Consider the following 20132-nt stretch of genomic DNA (forward strand, 5'->3'; position numbering starts at 1 on the left):
ATAACACACTTCACTCCCCAATTCCATAGTAACAGAACTCTAATTTTCTTGAGGAGAAAGTATGCCCAGCTATAAAATTACATTTCTCAGCCTCTCATTGTGCAAAGAATGACCATAGGGCAGAGAACTGGTTGAGAACTGATTAATACGCCACCAGGGGCAGTTATTTGATAGGGCTTCTGGGAAAGTTTACTAAATATAACCAATTCAATTGACATCCAGGTTTTGCCTTTTGCCCTTGCTCTTTCACCTTCCACTTGCCAGGAATACGTAAATGATACCTGGAGACACAGAAGCCATCTGTGATGATGAATTAAAATCCACACATCAAAAATGGCAGATAGACACAAACGATTGGACACCGTTAGCTGCCATAGAAGCTCTAGACTGCTTATTTCCAGGTTTATGAGAAAGAAAATGGAGTCTCTTACTAGTTTAAGCTACTTTTTTGGAGGTACTGATACTGCTGGCCCAATTCAATCTTTTAAGCAATATATTCAGTGAAACATGGACAGAGAACAAAGGAAATTGTCTTGCATTTATACAATTATGGAAATTATTCTCTTGAGCAGCTCGGAAATTGGCTCTGAAATGAGTTCCAAAACTTGTGTTTCAAAAATACTTTGACCAATTAGGAAAATGCAAATCAAAACCACAATGAGACGTCACCTCACCCCCATTAGGATAGCTGCTATTAAACACACGCACACACACACACACACACACACACACAGAGAGAGAGAGAGAAAATAAGTGTTGGGGAGGATATGAAAAAATTGGAACACTTGTGCCCTGTTGGTAGGAATGTAAACTGTAGAAAACAGTATGGTGGCTCCTCAAAAAATTAAAAATAGAATTACCATGTGACCCAGTAATTCTACTTCTGGGTAGATTATCCAAAAGAATTGAAAGAGAGGTCCCCAGGAGGTATTTGTACACCTATGTTCATAGCAACATTATTTACAATAGCTAAAATGTGGAAGCAACCCAAGTGTCCATGGACGGATGACTGGATAAGCAATATGTTGTATATACAGAGAGTGGAATATTATTCAGCCTTAAACGGGAAGGAAATTATCACACATGGTGCAAACACGGATAAACCTTAAGGACATAATGCCAAGTGAAATAAGATGGCCATAAAAGGACAAATACTGTATGATTCTCCTTATATGAGTATCTAGAGTAGTCAAATTCATAAAAATGGCAAGTAGAATGGTGGTTGCCAGGGGCTGGAGAGAGAATGGAGCATTTTTGTTTAGTGGGTGCAGAGTTTCAGTTTTGCAAAATGAAAAAGTTCTGGAGACTGGTTGCACAACAACGTGAATATACTTAACACTATTGAGCTGTACACTTAAAAATGGTTAAAATGGTAAATTTTATGTGTATTTTACCACCATTAAAAATATTTCGATTTAACCATATAAGTATAGATGGTTGTTGTTAAATAGCAAAGCTCAAGTTCTTACATCATCCAAAATGATTAATTTAAAAATTATATATTTCACATCCTTTATTTGCTACTTGAAAGCCACTGTAGTAAAAAGCTCCACTAAAAAAATTCATCAAACATACTGGGATTAGACATTTGTGAGGCATTTATTATCTATCTTAAATAAAATATGCAAACCTGTAAATATCAAACTTGCAGACCCTTAAATTTTAAAAAAAGCTATAAAGAGTTAAGCTTAAAACTAAACACAAAAAACCTAAACCACACTCATTTGATCATGATTTTGGTATAATCTTGTCTAGGGAATAGTGATATAACAAATTACATAAGTCTCTAAATTTTTCCCAACTGGAATGAGTAGAAAACTTTTGTGTATTTAAGATATTTAAATAATATCCAGGCACGGTGGCTCATGTCTGTCATCGCAGCACTTTGAAAGGCAGGGATGCACAGATCGCTTGAGCCCAGGAGTTCAAGACCAACCTGGGCAACATGGTGAAACGCAACATCTACAGAAAATACAAAAAATTAGCCAGGCGTGGTGGCATGTGCCTGTGGTCCTGGCTACTCAAGAGAACCACCGCACTCCACCCTGGACGACAGAGACTCTATATCAAAAAAAAAAAAAAAAAAAAAAAACTCCACCCTGGGCGACAGAGACTCTATATCAAAAAAGAAAAAAAGAAAAAGGTCTTTAATTTAATTTATTTATTTTTGAGATGGAATCCCGTCTGTTGTCCAGGCTGGAGTGCAGTGGTGCAATCTCGGCTCACTGCAACCTCTGCATCCTGGGCTCAAGTGATTCTCCTGCCTCAGCCTCCCGAGTAGCTGGGACTACAGGCACCTGTCATCACACCTGGCTAATTTTCGTATTTTTAGTAGACATGAGGTTTCACCATGTTGGCTAGGCTGGTCTCAAACTCCTGACCACACGCGATCCACCTGCCTCGGCCTCCCAAAGTGCTGGGATTACAAGCATGAGCTACCACGCCAGGACAAAAGATCTTTTAATAATAAAATGAGAATAGGAGAATAGGGTCTTTCTTATAAGGGAAATCTGGAAAACCTACAGAATAATACTTTTAAAAATGATTTCACCCATTGGATTTTATGTAGGCTTAGAAAATTAAAATTTTAGTATATAACGCAATAATTTGGCAGTAACTTTATACTCACGTCATGCCATTATTATTAAATACATATCATTAAATTCAAGATGATTTATTCTGTTAAACACAATATTCTTATTATAAAGCACTCATTAATCACTTCTTCCACATATGATAGAAACTGCTACCTTCATCAATTTTCATTCCTTTTATCCTGCAGTGAATAACTTTTGTATTGTATTTTGCTAAAAAAACTTAGGTAGAGTTAGGTCCCTAGTTCAAGGCCAATCTGTGCCAAAGGGTTATTGATAGTGGATTTTAAAATGCTTTGCTACTCCACTGACTTGAGTGGACTTTGCTAATTTACTCAATTTTTGCATTTTAGTTTTTTTTATCTGCACATAGGAATCACATATAGAAGGAACCTTAAATATCACATTGTCGTATCCTTTTGCTGTGTAGATGGGGAAACAAGCTTGGGGATCATTATTCTGAGGAATGTTTCAAATTAAGATTTTTAGGAGAACACCATGTAAGATAAAATGTATAACAAATATATACATAGATGGCCTGGATTAGATTAATTTTATTCTCTTTAAAAGAGAAATGAGCATTCTCACTATTCTGAACTCACATATACTGAAATTTTTACTAATATACATTTTATTAGTGTCCTTTAATAGTCTATTTAATGTGCCTTTTATATGGCCAATTATTTCTTAAAGATTTGCAGCCCGTTGGATATGCTGACATTTAAGACATTCACTGTCAATATTTTATTTCCTTAATCCCACAATCTCAATAAAAATTTCGGTCTAAATATGAGTGGAAATGGGGAGTTAATTAAAGCAAATAATTGTGAAAGATTCGTAATGTATTTTTCTCGTTTACGCTATGGATAGAAATGAAGCGCATTTGCCTTAGCTTTCTATCTTCTTTCTATAAAGCAAGGGTTCTTCAATCTTCATGGAGCCCCCAAATAACATGTGAATGTGAAGTATTGTGCTAGGTACTGCAAGGGATGCCAAAGATGAACAAGGCATGAGTTCTGGGGGAATATACCATCTCTCAGAGGAGAAATAAGTAAGTACCGTACTCAAGTATTAAAGTGAGAACTTAAGTGCTATATGGCAGTTACAATAAAGAGGAAATTTAAAGTAAGGATAGATCATACCAAGTAGGATAAATCAGGAAATGAAGGCTAAACTTTGGAAGTGAGAAATTATTCTGGAAATTCGTAGAATTGCTTAGCGGAATAGGGTTTTCTAAGGGTACTGACTAAGCAAACGAAACGAAAACAGGGAATGACTATGTTTCCGCAACTTCAAGAGATCCAGCTTCCCTACAGAGCAAAGGAGTAACAGGAGAGAAAAATCCGTGCATCCCCTAAACTATTTTACCATATATTTTACTCTGACAAAACAACTATCACTTATTAGCCTTTTTTTTTTTTTTTTTTTTTTTTTTTTTTTGAGACAGGGGCTCCCTCTATCGCCCAGTTGGAGGGCAGTGGCGCAATCACCGCTCTCTGCAGCCTCGACCTCCTAGGCTTAAACTATCTTCCCGCCTCGACGTTCCAAAGTGCTGGGACTACAGGCGTGAGCCACCATGCTTAGGCTTATTGGCACTTTTCTGTGCACTTTTAAATGTAATCCTCTAAATCACTCTTCTCCACCTTTACTGTGCATAGGAATCACCTGTGGTTCCCGTTAAATTGGAGATCTTGCTTCATTAGGTCTGGGGCGGGGCCTGAGCTTCTGCATTTCCGTTGGGCTCACAGCTGATGCCTACCCTGGACCACACCTTCCAGTGGAAAAGACTCCAGCGTGATTTCTAGCCACTAGTATTATCTGCGAACTTGGGAGAAATAAAATGCAGGTTCTCGGCCCCCACAAGGGATCTACTGAATCCGAAACACTGTGGGGAGGCCCACCACTCTGCAGTGTTTTAACAAGCAAGTGGTTAAAGTTTGAGAGCCACCCGTAAGTCACGGGTTTCCTAACATGATTGGACACTGGAATCACCTGCGGATTTTAACTAATACTATTGATGCCGCATCTCACCCCCCCCTCCCGAGATTCTCAGGTACGGGGCGTGGCCTTGGCGGCGGCCTTCTAAAAGCTCTCCCAGGTGATTCCAACCTGTAGTAACACTTGAGAACTGCGTGAGGTGGGGACTTCAACTTTTACAGGCCTTATTTTCCTCCTATGTAAAAGGTGGACAATATGCAAGTGGTCCTGACTTTGCTTCCAGATTTTGGCCACTCCAGCCAGCCCTAGTTCGGTGTGGGGAGCCAGCTTCCCGCCCCGTGTCTCAAGGCCTCTGTCCGAGAACCCAAAGTCCCGGGAATGGACCCGCAGGAGCATCTGTGACGCCGCTCAGCAACCCGGCGCCGCCCCGGCGGCTCGGACGTGGCCCAGCGTCCGGCTGGCGAGGGCTCCCCAGGCCGCACCCACTAAACCGCGCCGGAGCGGGACACGCATGCGCCGGCCTGGACCCGGCACCCAGTAACGGACTCGCGCTCCCCCCACCGGAAGTGGGCAGCCGCGCGCCTGGAAGAACCGGCCGAAGCGTGGCGGCCACAGACTGTGGGTACCGGGTCCGAGGGACTCGCGCTTTTCTCTCCGTGCCATGGCGCCAGCGAAAGCCACGAACGTGGTGCGGCTGCTCCTAGGCTCCACGGCGCTGTGGCTTTCGCGGCTCGGCGCCGGGACGGTCGCCGCGTCCAAGTCGGTGACGGCCCACTTGGCCGAGAAGTGGCCCGAGACCCCGCTGCTGCTGGAGGCAAGGTGGGTGCAGGCCGGGCCCTCGTCCGGGCGGGTGTGGGCGCGCTGCCACTCTCAGCCGCGCTTTCTTCGTGCCGGCAGCGGGTGTCTGGCTCCCACCCGGCTTCTCCAGACGCCTTCGCTCTGGCCCTGAGCATCACCACCTCCTTCCTTCCCGACCCGGGGCGGCTTCTCGGTTCCCGTGCAGCACTCACTTGCAGTTCCTTTCCCCCTCAGTCTTACTTTACCTACAGTTTTTAAGGCTTCCCTGCTCTGCTTTAATATGTTGGGATGTATTAGCATTTACACGTGGCACTTAACGCAAGAGCTTCCACTGGGGTAGGCAGTTCTGTTCAGACAGTGCTTAAAGTACCTAGTTTCGTAATGATGACATCATACCATCAGCTCCTAGGCTTGCTGTGGGGAGGGCAGCTTCCTGCGGGGAGGGCAGCTTCCAGCAAGGTAATATTTTTCCTGAATCTCTTCCAGCGGAATTAGTTCATGACCTATCATTTACTCCGCAGAACAAAACTTGTAGCTATTGCATTTTGCCCCTTAGTATTCTAGTTGAGTAAAATTAGAAAGTTCTTTCTCTTAACAAAAATGAAGTTTTACACCAATGACTTAATGGCTGTTCACCACAGCAACAGTGTGTGTCCCTAAAAAGAGACTCCATCACTCCACATAAGTTGCATGTATTTGATGCTAAAACAGTTAATTTTTTTTCATTTCTATAGTTTATTGGGGAACAGGTGGTGTTTGGTTACGTAAGTTCTTTAGTGGTGATTTCTGAGATTTTGGTACACCCATTACCCCATCAGTATATACACTGCACCCAATTTGTAGTCTTTTATCCCTCACTCCCTTCCCAACCTTTCCCGCGAGTCCCCAAAGTCCATTGTGTCATTCTTATGCCTTTGCATCCTCATAGCTTAGTTCCCACATATCAGTGAGAACATACTATATTTGGTTTTCCATTCCTGACTTACTTCACTTACAATAATAGTCTCTACTCTCATCCAGGTTGCTGTGAATGCCATTAATTGATTCCTTTTTATGGCTGAATAGTATTCCATGATATATATGCCACAGTTTATCCACTTGTTGATTGATGGATATTTGGATTGGTTCCACATTTTTGCACTTGTGAATTGTGCTGCTATAAACATACATGTGCAACTATCTTTTTCATATGACTTCTTTTCCTCTGGGTAGATACCTAGTAGTGGAATTGCTGGATCAAATGGTAGATCTACTCTTAGTACTTTGAGGACTCCCCACACTGTTTTCCATAGTGGTTATACTAGTTTACATTCCCACCAGCAGTGTAAAAGTGTCCCCTGTTTGCTGCATCCATGCCAACATCGATTATTTATTTTTATTTTTTTATTATGGCCATTCTTGCAGGAGTAAGGTGGTATCGCATTGTGGTTTTGCTTTGTGTTTCCCTGATCATTAGTATGTTGAGCATTTTTTCATGTTAGCCATTTATATATCTTTTGAGAATTGTGTATTCATGTTCTTAGCCCACTTTTTGATGGGACTGTTTTTTTTTTCCTGCTGATTTGAGTTCCTTGTAGATTCGGGATATTAATCCTCTGTCAGATATATAGATTGTGAAGATTTTCTCCCATTTTGTGGGTTGTCTGTTTACTCTGCTGACTATTCCTCTTGCCGTGCAAAAGCTCTTTAGTTCAATTAAGTCCCAGCTATTTTTTTTATTATTATACTTTAAGTTCTAGGGTACATGTGCACAACGTGCAGGTATGTAGATATACATGTGCCATGTTGATGTGCTGCACCCATTAACTCATCATTTACATTAGGTGTATCTCCTAATGCCGTTCCCCCACTCTCCCAACCCCACGACAGGCCCTGGTGTGTGATGTTCCCCATTGTGTGTCCAAGTGTTCTCATTGTTCCCACCTATGAGTGAGAACGTGTGGTGTTTGGTTTTCTGTCCTTGCGATAGTTTGTGGAGAATGATGGTTTCCAGCTTTGTCCATGTCCCTACAAAGGACATGAACTTATCCTTTTTTATGGCTGCATAGTATTCCGTGGTGTATATGTGCCACATTTTCTTAATCCAGTCTATCATTGATGGACATTTGGGTTGCTTCCAAGTCTTTGCTATTGTGAATAGTGCCACAATAAACATACGTGTGCATGTGTCTTTATAGCAGCATGATTTATAATCCTTTGGGTATATACCCAGTAATGGGATGGCTGGGTCAAATGGTATTTCTAGTTCTAGATCCTTGAGGAATTGCCACACTGTCTTCCACAATGGTTGAACTAGTTTACAGTCCCACTAACAGTGTAAAAGTGTCCCTATTTCTCCAAATCCTCTCCAGCACCTGTTGTTTCCTGACTTTTTAATGATTGCCGTTCTAACTTGTGTGAGATGGTATCTCATTGTGGTTTTGATTTCCATTTCTCTGATGGCCAGTTGATGATGAGAATTTTTTCATGTTTCTGTTGGTTGCATAAATGTCTTCTTTTGAGAAGTGTCTGTTCATATCCTTTGCCCACTTTTTGATGGGGTTGTTTGATTTTTTCTTGTACATTTGTTTAAGTTCTTTGTAGATTCTGGATATTAGCCCTTTGTCAGATGGGTAGATTGCAAAAATTTTCTCCCATTCTGTAGGTTGCCTGTTCACTCTGATGGTAGTTTCTTTTGCTGTGCAGAAGTTCTTTACTTTAATTAGATCCCATTTGTCAGTTTTGGCTTTTGTTGCCATTGCTTTTGGTGATTTAGACATGAAGTCCTTGCCCATGCCTATGTCGTGAATGGTATTGCCTAGGTTTTCTTCTAGGGTTTTTATGGTTCTAGGTCTAACATGTAAGTCTTTAATCCATCTTGAATTAATTTTTGTATAAGGTGTAAGGAAGGGATCCAGTTTCAGCTTTCTACATATGGCTAGCCAGTTTTTGCAGCACCATTTATTAAATAGGGAATCCTTTCCCCATTTCTTGTTTTTGTCAGGTTTGTCAAAGATCAGATGGTTGTAGATGTGTAGTATTATTTCCAAGGGCTCTGTTCTGTTCCATTGGTCTATATCTCTATAGATAGATTCTGCCTTGAGGAGACTGCAGAAGTCTGGACATTAAGGGTGATTCTGCTGAGGGCTTAGAAGAGATTAAAGGGCATAGTTGAAAAAACTTCTCTCATCATAGAGAATACTTATATCATCCTGAAGAGAATTCCAGTAGAAATATGAACATTGAAGTCTGTTCTGGCCATGGCTTGGAAGGAAATGAGAGACACTATATTGGAATCTAGAAGAAAGGTAACCCTTGTTATGTAGTGATGCGATACTGGCTGACTTGGTTTCTACAGTTTGTGGAAAACATCTCGAAAGTGGTGAACTTGGATATGAGCTGAGAAGATTTCCAAGCAAAGTGTTTAAAGTGCTGCTTGGTTTCTCCTCGCTGCTTATATTAAAATGAGAGAAGAAAGAGATAAATTTAAAAAGGAACAGGTAAGGAAAAAGGAACCAACACTTGATGATTTTGGAGGTTCTCAGCCTATCCAGATTGTAAAGGGTGCTACAACTAGGAAACTCAGTGTTGGGAATGTGTGCTCTGGAGAGAAAGACAGGAACCTGGCAGGACAACCTTTTGCTGAACAGGTTAAGCATGTGATTCATGGGTCCCCTCAATCATCTCCCCAGAAGCTTGGTATAAAGAAGATGGGGATATCCAGGAAGGATCTGGGGAGGATCCGTGTAATGATGTGGCTCTTGGTGAAATATACAATAGTCTGTATTACAAAGTTTTATGGAATGTATTAGAAACACTATCAGCTTGGACCAAAAGAGACAGACAAGACGAAACGAAAGAAGGCTGTTGGACTTCCAAAATTCTATAGGCAGGAAATGGACTAATAGAGCTACTTGGCTGTAAACATTGTGCTGCCCTTTCAAGAAAGAAAGAATAACTCTGCAGGCAGAACCATGGCAGGCAGCACAGAGGGTGAAGCATCAGGCCACAGAGAGTTATTCTCAGGCTTTGAAACATAATGGAAATTTGCCCCGCTGGATTTTGAACTTGCCTGTGACCAGTGACCCCTTTATTCCTTCTGTTTTTTTCCTTTGGGAATTAGAGTGTCCATCCTATGCCTGTCTCACCATTGCATTTTGGAAACATAACTTGTTTTCTAGTTTCACAGGTAGACAGGGGAGAATTTTACCCCAGGATGGATCATACCCAGAGTCTCACCCATGCATGATTTAGATGATAAAATTTGTAAATGAAGTTGATGATATTTACATGAGATTTTGGACTTAGAATTGATGCTGTAATTGGTTGAGTTTTTGGAGGTTGTTGGCATGGGGAAATATATTTTATGTAGGGGAGGTGGATTTTGGGGGCTAGAGGGTGGCTTGAATGATGGCCCCAACAAAAAAAGGGCAGCTTTTAGAATCTTTTGCATTAACTCTGCTCAAACCTTGACTTCAGACTTTTGGTCTCCAGAGCTATGAGAGAATAAATTTCTCTTGCTGAATAGGTTAGACCTGTGATTCATGAATCCACTCAACTATCTCAGCAGAAGCCCGGTATAAACATGGTGTTATCCAGGAAAGATGTGTAGAGGATCCTTGGGTAGTGGTGTGGTAGCCCTAGGATAGTAATATATCATTCTGTTAGAGTCTTCCTCATTGATACCTTACTTGTGGGCATACCATATTATTCTATCTTGCCTGATACTTTCCCATGACAAAATTAATAACTTTCTATTATTCTCTCATAACAGTTGGCCAGTATTTCTGTAATAATCTTTATTGTAAGGTATCATATATGCTAATCTCTGTTGTTAAAAGGTGAGCTTCAGAGACAAAACTGCTTTTTATTCATGTTTATTTTGCCAAGGCACAGTGCACAAAAGTTAGGTACTCAATAATGCTAATTCAACAAAAGGTACTTTTTATAGGGAAAGGTATACTTTAAGCCACCATCAGAATTACCTCTACAATATACCTTACTTGTGGAAACTAATTTGTCCTTGGAAAATCCAGAGAAGATGCTCAGTGTTACCTCATGTGCCTTATTGTTTTGTTGTGAACAAATCAAAATTGTAGGAGGTCCTTTATTATATAAACTAAAATCTTTCTCTCTATACCTTTTATCTACTGATCCTCTCTTTCAGAACCAAATCTGTTTCTGTGTGTGACACATTGTGTGAGAATAGCGGGCCAAAAGCCTGTAGTTTCTTCAACCACTGCACTTCAAAAAATTTATTTTATATAGTTCATTATTCTGCTTTCCTTCAATTTGTTTATGTTTCTCTTAAAATTGTAGGAAAATCAAAGAGGTTGAGAAGAGTAAGTGTGGAAGTAGAAGAATTGAAGAGCATTGAATAGGTTGAAGGAGCTGAGCAGATAGGAACTTAAGGAAAATAATGTGGGAACAAGTAAGGGAGATTTCTAAGAATAATGCTTTAAATCCAAAAATTGAGCTTCCCAACCAAAATCTATAAATGCATACACACACACACACACACACACACACACACACAGATATTTTTCAGTTCATCCTGGAAATTTGAGTGCATAACTTGAGTATAGTCCTATGTAGGAAACAAAGATGAATAAGGTGTGTCCCTTATGTAAAGAAATTTATAATATAATAAAATTTGCAACCAAACGCAGTGGCTCAGGCCTGTAATCCCAGCACTTGGGGAGGCCGAGGCGGGCAGATCATGAGGTCAGGAATTCGAGACCAGCCTAGCCAACATGGTGAAACCCTGTCTCTACTAAAAATACAAAAAATAGCCACGTGTGGTGGCACATGCCTATAATCCTAGCTACTCAGGAGGCTGAGGCAGGAGAATTGTTTGAACCAAGGAGGTGAAGGTTGCAGGGAGTCAAGATTGCGCCACTGCACTCCAGCCTGGGCGACAGAGCAAGACTCTGGCTAGAGGTGGTTATAGGCTGAAGAGGCTAGCATTTTACAATATGCATACCTTAATTTGTACATCTGAACTGCAGTTATTCTACTTGTGTTGATCTGACTGAAAATATTTTTGAAATTCCACTTATAATTACTGTCAAACTCTTTAGTGCGTATAAAAACACTCTTTGTAGAAATAACTGTTTTCTCTGGGCAGAATTTTTTGAAGAAATACACTTATTTTGAGCCATATATTTTATAAGGCAAGTGAACAATTAGAAATGCCAGTTTGTTACCTTTAGAAAAACTTTGTCCAAAAGAGTGAACTGGGCATGGTGGCATGTGCCTGTAGTCCCAGCTACTTGAGCGGCTGCAGTGGGAGGATCGCTTGAGACTTCCCAGGCTCAAGTAAGCCATGTTTGCACCACTGCACTCCAGCCGGTGTGACAAGGGGAGATGCTGTCTTAAACAAACAAAAACGTTGTTCAAAGGTAATATCTTACCTTTTACCAGGTGCAGAAGTGGTTTAGATGGTCTCAAGGATGTTTGCTCCTCAGTGATTAATAATGAGTTACCAGTAAATGGCCTCTGAGATTCCAGAAGAGTTCCAAAAGTGCTTAGAGCAGTGATGTATTGGGGGAATAACTTTAAGTGAATACTTTTTTTTTTTAACTTGAACTTTCAAGTTCCAAGGTACACATGCGGGATGTGCGGGTTTGTCACATAGGTAAATGTGTGCCATTGTGGTTTGCCGCACAGATCAAACTATCACCTAGGTATGAAGCCCAGCATCCATTAACTTTCTTCTTGATGCTCTCCGTCCCCTTGCACCTTTCCAACAGACTCCAGTATGTGTCGTTACCCGCTATGTGTCCATGTGTTCTCATCATTCAGCTCCCACTTGTAAGTGAAAACATGCAGTGTTTGGTTTTCTGTCTCTGCGTTAGTTTGCTAAAGATAATGGCTTCCAGCTCCATCCATGTTTCTGCAAAGGACATGACCTTGTTCATTTTTATGGCTGCATAGTATTCTGTAGTGTATATATACCACATTTTCTTTATTCAATTTCTCATTGATGGGGATATAGGTTGATTCCATGTCTTTGCTATTGTAAATAGTGCTGCAGTGGACATATGTGTGCATGTATGTTCATAATATGATTTATATTCCTTTGGGTATACACCCAGTAATGGGATTGCTGGGTCAAATGGTATTTCTGCCTCTAGATCGTTGACGAATTGCCACACTGTCTTCTACAATGGTTGAACTAATTTACATTCCCACCAACAGTGTAAAAGCGTTTTTTTCTCCACAGCCTTGCCAGCATCTGTTGTTTCTTGACTTCTTAATAATCACCATTCTGACTGGTGTGAGATGGTATCTCATTGTGGTTTTGATTTGCGTTTCTCTAATGATCAGTGACGTGGAGCTTTTTTTCATGTTTGTTGGCCGCATGAATGTTTTATTTTGATGTGTCTATTCATTTCCTTGGCCCACTTTTTAATGGGGTCGTTTGTTTTTTTCTTGTAAATTTGTTGAAGTTCCTTATAGACTTTGCATATGAGACCTTTGTCAGATGGATACATTGCAGAAATTTTCTCCCATTCTGTAGGTTGTCTGTTCACTCTGGTGACAGTTTTTGTTGTGCAGAAAGTCTTTAGTTTAAATAGATCCCATTTGTCAGTTTTTGCTTTTGTTGCAATTGCTCTTGGCATTTTCGTCATGAAATTGTTGCTTGTGTCTATGTCCTGAATTGTATTGCTTAGATTTTCTTATAGGGTTTTTATAATTTTAGGTCTTACATTTAAGTCTCTAATTCATCTTGAGTTAATTTTTGTATAAGGTGTAAGGAAGGGGTCCAGTTTCAGTTTTCTGCATATGGCTAGCCAGTTCTCCCAGAACCATTTATTAAATAGAGAATCCTTTCATTGCTTGTTTTTGTCAGGTTTGTCAAAGATCAGATGCTTGTAGGTGTGCAGTCTTATTTCTGAGTTTTCTATTCTGTTCTGTTGATCTATGTGTATGTCCTTGTACAAGTAGCATGCTGTATTGGTTACTGTAACCTTGTAGTATAGTTTGAAGTTACGTAGCATGATGCCTCCAGCTTTGTTCTTTTTGCTTCGGATTGTCTTGGCTATTTGGGCTCTTTTTCATATTTTCTAATTCTGTGAAGAATGTCAATGGTAGTTTTGTCACAGGATAAGGATCCCGTGATAAGGGTTTTGGCTTTGCCAGTCGGAAACCTGTATGGCTGGTAGCACCTTTGCCCGAGTTTTGCTGGGGCCTGCTGTGCTCATTTTGTCCACTCGGCCTGGCAGGCTGTGCTCGGCTTGTGTTACTGGCCTGGATCCCACACCTGCCAAGGGCGAGCCAGGTGCAGGGTGGCAGTGAGTGTGTGAGCAAGCACAGGGTCTGGCCACTGCGCACAGCCAAGAGTGGCAGGTGCAGTGGGGTGGGCAGCTCCAGGTACTGGCACAGGCACCAGCTTTGTACAAGACTGTGGCTCAACCAGGCATACTGCAGGTGGCTTCCACTGCAGGCACTGTGGTGGAATGCAGTGGCACCTGGAAGTTTGGAGATACCAGGAACCACACAGCCCTAAAGAGAGTGTCACAGCTGTGTCTCAGGGAGCCTGTAGGTCTGGGCTCCCCAAAGGGCTGCAGCTCTTCTCTCCTTTTCATTGCCTGCAATGTGGTGAGTGGGGTACGTATTTCAGCCCTGTTTGTGTTACAGCTCTTTCAGTCCTGCCATTTGGTGAGTTCCAAGTTCTTGTTGCATGTTCAGGAAGAATGAGGCATGTAGACAACTGGAAGGTGAGCAAGGCAAAGAGGTGCTTTATTGAGAGACGGTACAGCTCTCAGGAGAACTGAAGTTGGTAGCTCCTTTCTGCTGGCAGGTGGTCCTGATGAGCACAGCTGTCACTAGAGAGGAGACCTGGAGTGGGTAGCTCCTTTTCACAGGCAGGTCATTCTGTTGAGTCTGCAGCCCTCAGCAGAGAGGAGACATGGAGTGGCTAGCTTCCACCTGCAGTCAGGTCATCCCGATGTCTGGGAGAGGACACCTGGAATGCGTAGTTCCTATCCACAGGCAGGTCATCTCATTAGCTGCCTGAGTTTGGCTGAGTCTGGGGTTTTTATGGGCTTCAGACGGGGGAAGGTGGGGCGGGGGGGGGGGGGGTGCTGATTGGTCCATGGGAGGCCTTGGATAGGCTGGGACAAAAACACCGTAAGTTCTCACTGCAGTCCGTGGAAGAGGTAGCCCAGCCCCCAGGCTTCAGGTTGTCCTTAGCTTGAAGGTGGGGCTTCACCAGGGACCCATCCCTTTTTGCCCATCTGCTCCCTGCCACCGTTAACCTGCCATCTACCGTGTCCGTGGCACCCAGGCTGTTCACATCATGGGCACCTTTCAGGCCTGTGCCAAGCTGCCCCCAGGCCCCTCTCGGCCTCCCTCTCATCCCCATTGGTGCCCAAAGTCTGGAGTGGGCTGAGGTGGTAGGGGGCTGGCATGTCAGCACTACCCCAAACACGTGCACACCAAGCCAGGTTGTGACAGCTTCTAGGCTCAGGTGCAACTTTGCTCTGAAATTGGAGCAGGGATTGGGAGCAGGGAGAGGCCAGGAAGCAGGAGCAGGCACTTTCAAGCCTGTGGTGGGACAGGGGGCTTTGCAGGCCCCTGAGAGTGCAGGGATTCCTTGGTCCACAGCTGCAGCTGGGTGGTTGCAGCTGCACCCAGGGAGTGCAGGGCTCCCACCCCGCCAACTCAGGAGGAGGCATGGGCTCCTACCTGCCTTCAGCCCCCAAGAGCACAGAGATGTCCAGGTCTAGACAGCTGCTCCTGGGGAGTGTGGGCCCTCCACCCTGCCAACTCAGAAGTGGGTGGGGCTTCCACCTGTTCCCTGCTCCCACCAGCTCCATGGAGTACACAACCCTGGCCATGTCTCCCTTGCTGCAGCTGGTGTTTTTGCAGCGGCCACTCTAGACGGGTCACTGCTGCCATCAGTTTACTAGGAATAGCATAGAATCTATAAATTACTTTGGGCAGTATGGCCATTTTCACAGAATTGATTCTTCCTATCCATGAGCATGGAATGTTTTTCCATTTGTGTCCTCTCTGATTTCCTTGAGCAGCGATTTGTAGTTGTCCTTGAAAAGTCCTTCACTTCCCTTGTTAGCTGGAACACTTTCTTAAGGCGATCACTTTGAAGGATCAGACTTAGGTAGATGTACAGATTCTGGTAGTTGGAAGAAGTCTTTTACCTGTGGTTGCACAGTATATGAGCATGTCTGTAGCTGTTTGGTCAAATCAGTTAAGTCTTGCCAAGTGTTGATTTGAAGTTACTTGTTACTCTAAATTCCTATGCTTGTTGTGTTTCTGTTGAATTAATCAGTCTTTCTGACTTCCTTTTTCCTTTTTAGTGGCCATGTCAGACTCACAAGAATTAGTTAATCTGTATGTGTTGTGGATGTTCTCAATACTTTCCATTTATTTTAAGCATTAGTTTAAGTTTACCAAGCCTAGAGAGAAAGGTAAGGTGGGCAATAACAAGTAATCAGCACCATCTGTTTGGTGGCTGTTTTGTTTCTAGCTTAAATGGTTAACCTTATTTGTTTTAGCTGTCTAGTGTTTTGTTCTGTGCAGAACTAAATCTTTCATTTATTTCATTATTTCTGAAAGGCTTTAAATAGCTTTGGCCATTTTTTCTTAAATACCATGGAAATTTCATTGGGCTTTATGGCCAAAGACATAGTGCAGTACACTGATTTCCTATTTTTAAAATTAAGATCTTTTCTGTTTTAAATAGTAAAAAAGATTTTCTACACAAGTAAAGGCAATAGATAATATAACTTCTATAAAATATTTATAGAACCAATTTTTGTTTATGAAAAACAGGTGGTCTTTTTTTTTCTACTTTTTAGCTTTATATAATGTTCTATCTTAATTATCATTTTTGTATTTCTCAGTGGCATTTCATATGGCAAGACAGAATAAACTATCAATTTTTTAATTGTTGCTAATAACAAGGAAAAGCCAAAAGTAATTTCTCCGGAAGCCATTTCCTGCCGTGATTATATGTTTATAGTTGAGAATGATATCTCAGGTAAGAATAGTCAGTGTGTGTTTTTCCAGTGTTATAGTAAATGGAAATTAGTAATTTGACATTAATTTTTAGGGGTTTTTGTTTTTGCCATAGATATAATTTGGTTCTTGAGTACAGTTGATAGTGTCTAAACCATTTTAAATTCCATCTACTAACTGATTACTTCTATTTTTTTAATAGTGAATTTATGGCAGAAGAAAGTATGAAAAATTTTGGCAGTTTTTGGAAACCGTAAAAGAATTAGCAATTTATAAGCAAACAGGTAGGTGATGTGTAAATTTTAACTTGTAAGATTTGTATTTATGTACACACATTGTAATGTTTATTATTTTTTAATGGTAATGGTTAAGTGTGAATGCTTCACTGGGTTAGTAAATCTGAACATTAAATTTGAAAATGTGCTTTAATAGAAACCATTCTAAGCATCTGTTGCCAAAAATATAAGGTTTTAATACTTTATTATAAGATACCTCATATAATTAGTCATGTTTGGATATTGCATTCTCATCAAGAAGAAATCAAAATTGTTAGCCGGGCATGGTGGTTTGCATCTGTAGTAGCAGCTACTTGGAAGGCCCAAGGCCAGAGGATTGATTGCTTGAGCCCAGGAGTCAGAAACTAGCCTGGGCAGTATAGCAAGGCCCTGTTTCTAAAAAAAATAAAATAAAATAAAATAAAATAAATTGGCCAGGTGTGGTGGCTTACACCTGTAATCCCAGCATTTGCGAGACTGAGGCGGAGGATCACTTGAACCCAGGAGTTTGAGCTGTGTTTGTACCACTGCACTCCAGCCTGAGTGATGGAGAGAGGCCTTGTCTCCCCTGTCCCCCCACCAAAAAAAAAATTAAGATAGTTTTCTTTTTACCTAGAACCTAGATTTATTTGAAATAATAATTTTTCATCTAGTAGTAGTACATTTTTTTCTTTTTTAAAAGTAGACTTAATTTTTTTAGAGTAGTTATAAGTTCATAGCAAAATTGGACACAAAATACAGAGATTTCCCATATGCCCCCCTTCCCCTACACATAAATAGCCTCCCTTGTTATCAGCATCCCTCACTAGTGTGGTACATGTATATCTGTTGATGAACCTTCCTTGACAGATCCTTATTACCCAAGGTCCATAGTTTACATTAGGGTTCAATCTTGTTGTTATACATTCTGTGTGTTTGGGCTAATGTATACTGACATGTATATTGCATTTTTATTGGCAGTATAGTTTGACTCTTAAACCATTAAAGAAACTTTTAATACCTCAAAAAGTCAGGTAACTAATATGCTCTCATTTCACTGTCTGTAAGATAGTAATTTCTGTTTTTATATGTATATGAGAGTATATACCTATATATACATATATCTTCCTCAGAATTAAAAAGTGTTTATTAATGTGTTTATTATTTTCCTATCTCTGCAGAGACTAGAATAGATGACGTGAGCATGGAATCCCTTAAGAGTAAAATCTTCAGCCATTTAGATATAGAGACATCTTCTTACTATTGGTGATTAAAATAGTTTATTATTTTGTTCCTGAGTGTAAATGTAAGATAAACTAAGTTTCAGATGTTTTAAATGCTCATTTACTGAAGCCTGTTTGGCTCAGGCAGCTTTGAAGTTCAGTGATTTTGTGATTTCACAAAGTAGATTTTAAAAATAAAGAGATCAGACATGCTTTTAATAACATTTTCAACTGAAATATTTCCAAAAGCAAATAATTTTTCCTTTCAAAATTTTTTCCTGAAAAAGCTTTTTAGTCGTAAGAAATGTTGGAGGTACTTTAGATGATGGGAATACAAAGATGAATAAATGTGATCTACATCCTCAGGACTTCGTAATATAATGAAGGAGACTGCAAAACAGTGATGTACACTATTAGGTGATAAGAGCTTTAATTGGGGTGTGGATAACATGAAAACACATAAAAGAGGCACCTGGTCAGTGTTCCAGAGAGAGCAAGACAGGATTTTCAGTGCTGAATGCTGGAGCTGAGTTTGAATGATGAGATTTAGCCAGGTAGTAGGGAACACAAATGAGTAGAAGAGACCGGAATGGAATGTGTGGAGGAACCTTGATCACTTAGTAATGTTTACTTTCAAATCATTAGGAAATTACTGTTTGTTGTCCTCATATTTGTCCTAGTAATCTTATTAATAGTTTTGGTAATTGAGGTAAAAATAGGCTAGATTAATATGTAAGGTTTTCATGGTTAATGTCAGGTATCCAAGATAGTTTAAAAAATCCTAACACCAAATTTCGTGTCTCTCACCTAAAATCCTGTGTATCTGTCCCATATATGTTGTTCTCAGTACATGCTTTTTGGCCTTATTCAGTGCTATTTTTTATTGGAGACGCAATCTTAAAAATTACTCCTGTAAATTTCAAATTCATTTTAAGTTACTTAAATATATCAGCATATTTTATACCTGAATGAAATGATATACCTGGACAATCTGGTGGCAGATCATTAACAAGTTGGAATATAAGCTCAGGAGTACCTAAACTCTACATCAAGCGTATATGGAAGGAGGTATTTCAAGTGTTTTCAGGGTTGAGCCTAATTGTATTAAAGTAAGAATTACTAGCGGGGCACAGTGGCTCACGCCTGTAATCCCAGCACTTTGGGAGGCTGAGGTGGGCAGATCACTTGAGGCCAGGAGTTTGAGACCAGCCTGGCCAACATTGTGAGACCTCGTCTCTACTGAAAATACAAAAATTAGCTGGGTGTGGTGGTGCGGGCCTATAATCCAGCTACTCGGGAGGCTGAGGCACAAGACTCACTTGAACACTGGAGGCATAGGCTGCAGTGAGCCGAGATCACACCACTGGACTGCAGTCTGGGCAACAGAGTGAGACTCTGACTCAAAAAAAAAAAGACTAACACTTAAAATATAATTCTGTTGGCTTTATTTATAATGGCAGAGTCTAATACATGTGGTGATATTATTGCTGACCTTGTTAAATGTGGAAAAGAATGGTACAAATGAGAAATATATTAATGAGCAGATATATATTTTTTTTTTTGAGACGGTGTCTCACTGTGTCGCCCAGGCTGCAGTTCAGTGGTATGATCTCAGCTAACTGCCAGCTCCGCCTCCCGGGTTCACACCATTCTCCTGCCTAAGCCTCCTGAGTAGCCGGGGCTACAGGCGCCCACCACCACGCCCAGCTAAATTTTTGTATTTTTTTTTTATTAGAGACAGGGTTTCACCGTGTTAGCCAGGATGGTCTTGATCTCCTGACCTTGTGATCCGCCCACCTCAGCCTCCCAAAGTGTTGAGATTACAGGCTTGAGCCACCGCGCCTGGCCTAATGAGCAGATTTTACTGAATTTGTTTTCAAGACATCTTAGAGGAAACATTTAATAATCCTCTGTTACTTGTAATAATTTAGGTTGTTGAATCTCCATGAGACCTTCTAAATACTCTTTACTAAAGAATAAGTCTTAGTGATCCACCTGCCTAAAAAAATTGTAGATATTGAACGTTTACCTTTTTGAATTCAAGTACTAGTTTTATACCATTTAATGCAATCACTTTATATTATATGCCAGCAAATTAAGACTTTTTAAGCAATGAATTGCCTGTTTAAAAATAATTTATATGGTTCTGCCAGACTTATGTATTTATTGATGCTTCAAAATTCAAGTGGCATATTAGTTAACCTATGTAGTTTTGTGGGGTGAGAAATGTCACCCAAGATTTATCTGATTTCAAAATCCCTGTTTATTTTTACTTCTTCACATGCTGCTCAGCATATAAGAATGTCATTTTCAAAGTCCTTGAAAATTTTAGTGGTTTTTACACAAAGCTGCTTTTGTAT

General features: G+C 40.8%; 1 protein-coding gene across 1 annotated transcript in view; it reads left to right on the plus strand.

Moving 5' to 3' along the window:
- The first annotated feature begins 5087 nt into the window (after positions 1-5087).
- Positions 5088-20132, plus strand: part of LOC129463763 (UDP-glucose:glycoprotein glucosyltransferase 2-like) — a 142415-nt gene continuing 127370 nt past the window's right edge. The window contains 3 exon segments of the mRNA XM_063619093.1: positions 5088-5351; positions 16498-16517; positions 16520-16579. Coding sequence (XP_063475163.1) covers positions 5194-5351; positions 16498-16517; positions 16520-16579 — 238 coding nt within the window. The 5' untranslated portion in view covers positions 5088-5193.

This window comes from Symphalangus syndactylus, chromosome 15 (genome assembly GCF_028878055.3).
Source record: "Symphalangus syndactylus isolate Jambi chromosome 15, NHGRI_mSymSyn1-v2.1_pri, whole genome shotgun sequence".
Taxonomy (NCBI): domain Eukaryota; kingdom Metazoa; phylum Chordata; class Mammalia; order Primates; family Hylobatidae; genus Symphalangus; species Symphalangus syndactylus.